This window comes from Salvia hispanica, chromosome 1, assembly GCF_029641045.1.
Source record: "Salvia hispanica isolate PSC_SH4W2 chromosome 1, Shi_PSC_v1, whole genome shotgun sequence".
Classification (NCBI taxonomy): Eukaryota; Viridiplantae; Streptophyta; class Magnoliopsida; order Lamiales; family Lamiaceae; genus Salvia; species Salvia hispanica.
The window spans coordinates 10,024,395-10,031,485 of record NC_142692.1 but is presented as its reverse complement, the minus strand read 5'-3'; the positions used below and the strand labels follow the sequence as shown (position 1 = coordinate 10,031,485).

At 36.7% G+C, this 7,091-nt stretch overlaps 1 protein-coding gene across 1 annotated transcript; it reads left to right on the top strand.

Moving 5' to 3' along the window:
* Positions 1–1,150: 1,150 nt before the first annotated feature.
* On the top strand, positions 1,151–4,813 carry LOC125222749 (glucomannan 4-beta-mannosyltransferase 2-like). The gene is made up of 7 exons (XM_048125535.2): positions 1,151–1,673; positions 1,746–1,844; positions 2,121–2,373; positions 3,319–3,429; positions 3,520–3,656; positions 3,755–3,868; positions 3,953–4,813. The coding sequence occupies exons 1-7, from the start codon at positions 1,344–1,346 to the stop codon at positions 4,514–4,516; spliced, it is 1,608 nt and encodes a 535-aa protein (XP_047981492.1). The 5' UTR covers positions 1,151–1,343; the 3' UTR covers positions 4,517–4,813.
* The last annotated feature ends 2,278 nt before the right edge of the window (positions 4,814–7,091 follow it).

Sequence of the window (7,091 nt, the reverse complement as noted above, 5' to 3'; positions counted from 1 at the left end):
TCGTCTCACCGATGTGGAGGTACTCATCCCACATGTCTGCCGCGCCTCCGTAGGCCAACTGCCTGATTGCTGTCGTGCACTTTTGAATAGGGGTGTGCCGGGTCTGCCAACCGCATCGTGCCTGAAGCGGAAATACATATATCGACGCTCCAAAGTGTCAACGATACGCATAAACAACTCCCTGCGCATTCTTAAACGCCGCCTGAACATGTTTGCGGGAAACCGCGGTTTCTCTGAAAAGTAGTCGTCATATAGCCGCTGATGTGTGGCTACGTGATCCCGATCAATCACTGCTCGGCGGTGGACAACCCGTGGAGGGCGAGGTATCGCCTGCTGTTCCACCCTACGCATGTACCGTTCCATCTCGCGGTTCATGTAGGCCTCCATAGCCTCGTTCATCCTCCGTTCGTACTCCTCAGCATCCCCACCACTGCTATCACCCGCGTTACTCATCGCTCGATGATGCTCTTGTACAGAAATTTAGAGAGAGAGAAAACTCGTTAAAACAAGTGATGCAAATGAAAATGAAACTAAAATCGCGTTTATATAGGTTTTAAAAAAAAATCGAAAAAGGACGTTGGCCGATCGGGTCGCCACAATGGCGGCCATCGCGAGGCGATCGGCTAGCCCACGCCGCTTTTTTCACCGATTTCGGGCTGACCTACTGCAATGGTTCGGCTAGCCGACCGGCTAGCGACGCGAATCGGCTAGCCGGCATTGGAGATGCTCTTATATCTAGTACTTTTATTCTATCTCCTCTACATCTTCACCTTTATAATTTAGTAATTTACCCTTTAAACAAGGATGGTGATTACTAACTTAATACTATTAGAGCGCCATTATAAAATAAACTCAATACTCAAATTTACTCCGAACTATCACTAGTTTATCAAACAATATCAAAATAATGAAACAACACAAGTCTACCTACTTCATTTTAGTAGGCTTTCACAAATTATTAATATTCAGTCTATACCAAGAAATAGATTGATAGGAATATTTACAAGAACTAAGAAAAGTCATTGGAAAATTAAATTTTACAATCAACTTACTAATAAGAAATGGAAATGGAGTAATAAAAAAAGCCAAAATTTATTACTAGCAACAATAGTCCAAATATTGACTACTTAAAATAATCTTAATTTTTCAGTGGCACCGACTCTCATAACTTGCTCCACTCTTCTCTCTCTACAGGCTACACTGCCGCAATGCCGCCATGCTTGTTTCTCTCTCGTCTATTTTCAGGCCACACAACAAACTAGCTGGCCGAGTGAGTGAGTGAAGTAACAGTCCCTTCTTAAAGATCTCGCAGATCTGTGAGAAACACAAGACAGCTTTAAAAAATGGGTGAAATATCTGGAAAGAGCTTCATACCGGAATCATTGGCGGGGTACTCTTCGGACATTGGAGGGCAAATTGGGATGGTGTGGGAGTTGATAAAGGCGCCACTGATAGTGCCGTTGGTGACGATTTGTGTGTACATTTGTCTGGCGATGTCCATCATGGTTTTCATGGAGAGGCTTTACATGGGTGTGGTCATCGTTTTGGTGAAGCTCTTCTGGAAGAAGCCTGAAAAGAGATACAAATGGGAGGCCATGAAAGACGACTTGGAAGAGGGGAGTGGCGCTTTCCCTATGGTCCTCGTTCAGATCCCCATGTTCAACGAAAAAGAGGTATCCGTATCTCCCTTTTCGCATCATCATCAGTAATTAACCTCCTTTTTGATGAAATGAATTCCATCGCAGGTTTACAAGATTTCGATTGGTGCTGCCTCTAATTTATCGTGGCCTGCTGATAGGCTCGTCATTCAAGTTCTCGACGACTCCACCGACTATCTCATCAAGGTAGTAATACTACCGTATTTGTTATTTTTGAGTTGAAATTTTAGTCTCCTTGTCGTTTGTTTCCATCCCAATGGTCCAATATAACGTGCCTTTATCTTGTAAATGCAACCTGTTTTTTCGGTATTCATACTTCACTGCACACTAATTTCTATATATTCCTTCCTCCTTGCTTTTAATAGGAGTAATAAATTGAGTGATTCCAAATTATTTTGATTTCGCAATTAGGGCCGTCATTACATTATGATTGCCTTTAATTTGATTTATATTGGTGGTTAGGACATGATTGAGAAGGAATGCTTAAGGTGGGCAAGCAAAGGCGTTAACATAAGATACCAAATTAGAGAGTCAAGAGGAGGCTACAAGGCTGGGGCGCTCAAGGAAGGATTGAAACACGACTACGTCAAGCAATGCGATTATGTCGTCATCTTCGACGCTGATTTCCGACCCCAACCTGATTTTCTCAGGCGATCCGTCCCTTTTCTCATCCACAATCCCGATATTGCACTTGTACAAGCCCGCTGGAGATTCGGTAAGCCTCAATTGTTTGAGTTGGACTAAATTTAGTTAACACAAATCGTCGGTTCCCTACATACGAAAGCGTCGGTTGTTGTTTTCATATTTCTCTATACTAATTAATTAGTAGTAGTAACTAATTTTGAAGGTGGGGGGTATAAGCGTAAATACGCAGGTCGTTTGCATTTAGTTATTGGAGAGATTTGCGGGGCATTTAGGGGCCCATTAAATCTAGATTATGGACTTTTAATTTGCCATCCTCCTAATTATCTTTTTTTGACTTGATAGCAAAACAACCACCATATTAAGTTGACCTTATAATTTCTTAAATCGACTAAGTTTTATTAATTAAAAATATGTGTGATGCAAAATTTGATAATCTTTCGTCACTCATATAACTGAATGACGAGAACTATTCGTAAATCCCGGATTAAACGGCATGGAAGCGCTAGATATGGGGGGTAAGTTTGTCTTTTTCTGTGGAGCCGTCAGCTGCCGATTCCTTATCAACACCATCAAGGGTAGAGATGTGTGTAGTAGTATAACCATGTGTAGTAGTAGTATAACCATTTAATCTCAACCTCCCACCGACGGTTATAATGTAAAAAGTTTTTTGAGTTAAAAAAGTCCAGGTGGTAATTCAAGGTTCTGACTTTGTGACGTACTAGCAAGTTTCTTATCACGTGTTGCCAGAAAAGTAACAAGTCTTTACTGCTCACATGGTTGATGGACCTAATCAAATGCTTCTTTGTTGTTTTTGTGGCTTTGCACAAATTTTCCCTCATTATCTATTTCACATGTATACACTATATATATAATGCTACATATATTGAATACACGTGAAGATCTTGAGTTAAGTACTCCTTGTTATCGAATGATATACTACTAAAAAGTAGTGTTACAGTTTGTTGATGGAATAAGTAACATATGTAAAGGTGTATGTATATTTGGTTAATTGCAGTGAATTCAAATGAGTGCTTGCTGACAAGAATGCAAGAAATGTCATTAGATTATCATTTCACAGTTGAGCAAGAAGTAGGTTCAGCCACTCATGCATTTTTCGGCTTCAACGGTAACAACTTAACCATGTTTTTTTATTAGTACTATTTCACTAAATACTTATTAATCTTTGTGCTAAAAAAAAAAACACTCCATGTTATAGGAACTGGTGGAATATGGAGGATTGCAGCAATCAACGAGGCTGGAGGATGGAACGACAGAACGACAGTGGAAGACATGGATCTTGCTGTCCGTGCTGGTCTCAAAGGCTGGAAATTTCTCTACCTTGGTGATCTCCAGGTCTAATTATCATGTCCTAAATTTATTAAAACTTTTATATGAAAATTTATGTAACATAACATGAAGAGATATGAAACTCATGTCTGTTGTTGTTGTAGGTATATAGCGAACTTCCGAGTACTTTTAAGGCCTTCAGGTTCCAGCAGCATAGATGGTCTTGTGGACCGGCTAATCTGTTTAGGAAAATGATGATGGGAATTGCAACAAACAAGGTTCTTTTCTTATTAATTAGGAGTGCTTTGCTAATGATTAATTGTAATGTGAAATTAATTTGTGAATATACTCTTGGATGGCAGAAAGTAACTTTGTACAAGAAATTCTACGTGATCTACAGCTTCTTCTTCGTGAGGAAGATCATCGCACACTTCTTCACATTCTTCTTCTACTGTGTGGTTCTGCCTCTCTCCATTTTGGTGCCTGAAGTATACGTCCCGAAATGGGGAGCCATTTACCTTCCTTGCATCATTACTGCCCTCAACTCGGTGGGAACTCCACGGTCGTTCCATCTGCTGTTCTATTGGGTGCTGTTTGAGAACGTGATGTCCTTCCACCGGACCAAGGCAGCATTGATCGGGCTTTTTGAGGCGAAGAGAGTGAACGAGTGGGTGGTGACAGAGAAACTCGGAGATAAGCTCAACAACAAAGGTAAGAAGAGTGGTTTGAGCAAGATATCTCTGAGGAAGCTGTTGGGAGACAGAGTACAAGTGCACGAGCTGGGATTCGCAGTGTTTCTGTTCGTGTGTGGATGCTACGATTTCCTCTACGGGAAGAACAACTACTTCATATACCTGTTTCTTCAAGTCATCACTTTCACCATCGTTGGATTTGGCTACGTTGGCACCATCGTTCCCACTTCTTAGCTCAACTGCTCACTGCTTTACAAAGAAGGGTGAAATGTACACAAGATTACAGTCTTTGGTTTATTTGATTTGCAGTTGCGGAAAAGGAATCTATATTCATTTAGTTATACCAAGATATATCCCACCAAGTCGATTAGATTAGACATTCCTTCTTTTTCTTTATGTTTTTGTTAGAATTACAGTGGTTTGAAAGTTGTTCACTCTGAGTCATAGTTCATCTTGCTTTGTATTGTTAAGGCAAGAGATATACTTTTGATTGGCCATCTCCAATAGTGTGAATATCTGGGATTTTTTTTATATTTCCAATTACGTGGAAAACTTTATTGATTGAACAATACATACAAAACTTAATTTATACTACTATTAAAATTGAACACATAAAAGTATTTTAATACTATGTATGATCGTAGATAAGCGTAAAACATCTTCTTGTACGTACATTCTTCAATCAGTTATGTAAAAACCTTTTAAGAACGAATCATTTTTAAGAAATTTCACTGACGTTCTCAACTGTATTCCATTGTCTTCATCTCTACTTAACTGTAGTTTTCTCTTCTCATCAGAGTAGTAGTAGTAGTACTTGTTTAAGAACTTATTTGTCTTTTGATTTGGTAATCTGTTGTATGTAGGCAATAATGACAAATATTATGAATAAGTCACATGGAGAGGAAACTACCCAAATTGTATTCGTTGAGCAATCCACATATATATATACTATATGAATAGAACAGCTCACCTACTAATCTGTCGGCATTTTGGATTTTTAGTAGAAATATGCTTTTGTTATTTTGATCATGTATATGAGTATATGACCACAACTTTGCTCGTAATATGGGGTCTCCTGTTTTGCTTTTCTATTCAATTTTGGGAAGCTGATTTTTGACACAAAGTTTTTAAGCCATATTACCCAATTTTATTTTCTATAATTTTATATTTATATTTTTGATTAATGAATCCCAATATATTTTTGGGATAGAGATACATCAATTAAGAACAACAATCAAATCCTAATAACTAAGAAGATGAATTAACTTAACACCTTAATCCACTAAAAATATAACTCAATTATATGTGTGTGAGTTGGCCAAACAATCCTTGGTGCAGCCTTTATTTATCTATAAAAAAGGTGCAACTCAATTATTTCTTCACACAGATTTTTTCATGATTTTTTTAACTTAAGCAAGAAAAATTATGAATGTGAATATGGCTTTAATTTATGAAGTATACACTAAAATTTATATAAAAAATGAAACTACTAATAGCTTTTCTGATAGTTAATTATTTAAAAAAACAATTGATCCTGCAAAATGGAACGTTATAATTTAAATAATGATCTTGAAAAATGGAACGTTATAATTTATTTTCATGAATAGTTGAATAATATGTTTGCCAATAATCGATTACGATATTTTTTGTTAATATTCAGCTGATCAGTTCCACTTCTTTTTCCATAACTCTATGTCGTTACCAAAACCTATTTATATTTATGTGAGATGTCGATATTTTTAGTATATAAAGTTAACTACGTGATCATAACAATATTATACTATGGTAATTCATAATTATTCTATACTCATATTTCTCGCCATATAACCATGCCTTAGACTATGATTTTTAGACCAATGGCCCGAGTTTTTAAATCTTATCCAATTAATAGCTAGTTACAAATACAATAAATCGGGTTACGGATATGATTAGTTTATATTTGAAAGAACAAATGTTACTATGAAACTAGGTTATTGTATTTTTCCATGGTTATTTTTCGTGTATTCAATTATATCTATCATGGTGGGGGGCAATACCCCTTCCCTTCAAATAATAATAGTTGATGAACTGTCTCCCTCAACTGTGCGTCTGTGCTGTATGATTAGCATAACCAACATATCACTGGGTTTTATATGTCATTTTTATTCCACTATTGCAACAAGAGATAATTAAGTGACAACATGACAAAACGATAAAAGTAAACTTCCTTATGCATCAATCAAATATTAATGCCTTCATTGATTGTAAAACCCAGGGGATTTTTCAAGCTGGGGGTCCTCATTTATTGCATTAGCTGGAATTTGCTTCAAGAATTATACATCCTCCATAAATTATAATGTCCGCACGTGTTAATTATGAAGATACATGTAGGGCTTGTTTTTATTATACTACTCCCTCCGTTCCGGCACCGGAGACATTTCTTTTCGGCATGCAATTTAAGAAAAATTATTTTCAGTGAGTTAAGTAAATGAATAATAAAGCAGGAAATGAAAAATATAGAGAAGTTAAGAGAGAATAAAGTACGTAAAAGATAGTAAACTAAGTGAGAAAAAATGTTTTGACTTAAAAAAAAAAAGAAATGACTTTATTACCATGAAACGATCTAAAATGACAAAATAACTCCACTACTTTATAATGAATGGAGTATTTAATAATTTAATGGGGTCGGAGTAAGATTTCTTAAATACTGTAGTATTAGTCAGATATACTGCATATAAATAGTTTTTACAAAATAAATGACAAAATGCATTCATGATTTCAATGGATTATATTTTAACGGAGTTAGTGGAACCTATTAACTTTTTCGTGA

Bases quoted from the DNA above. Each gene is read 5' to 3' on its own strand.
- LOC125222749 (XM_048125535.2), top strand. From the start codon at position 1,344: ATGGGTGAAATATCTGGAAAGAGCTTCATACCGGAATCATTGGCGGGG. The intron at 3,430-3,519 runs GTAACAACTTAA...TCCATGTTATAG, and splicing joins TGCATTTTTCGGCTTCAACG to GAACTGGTGGAATATGGAGG. The intron at 3,869-3,952 runs GTTCTTTTCTTA...CTTGGATGGCAG, and splicing joins TGGGAATTGCAACAAACAAG to AAAGTAACTTTGTACAAGAA.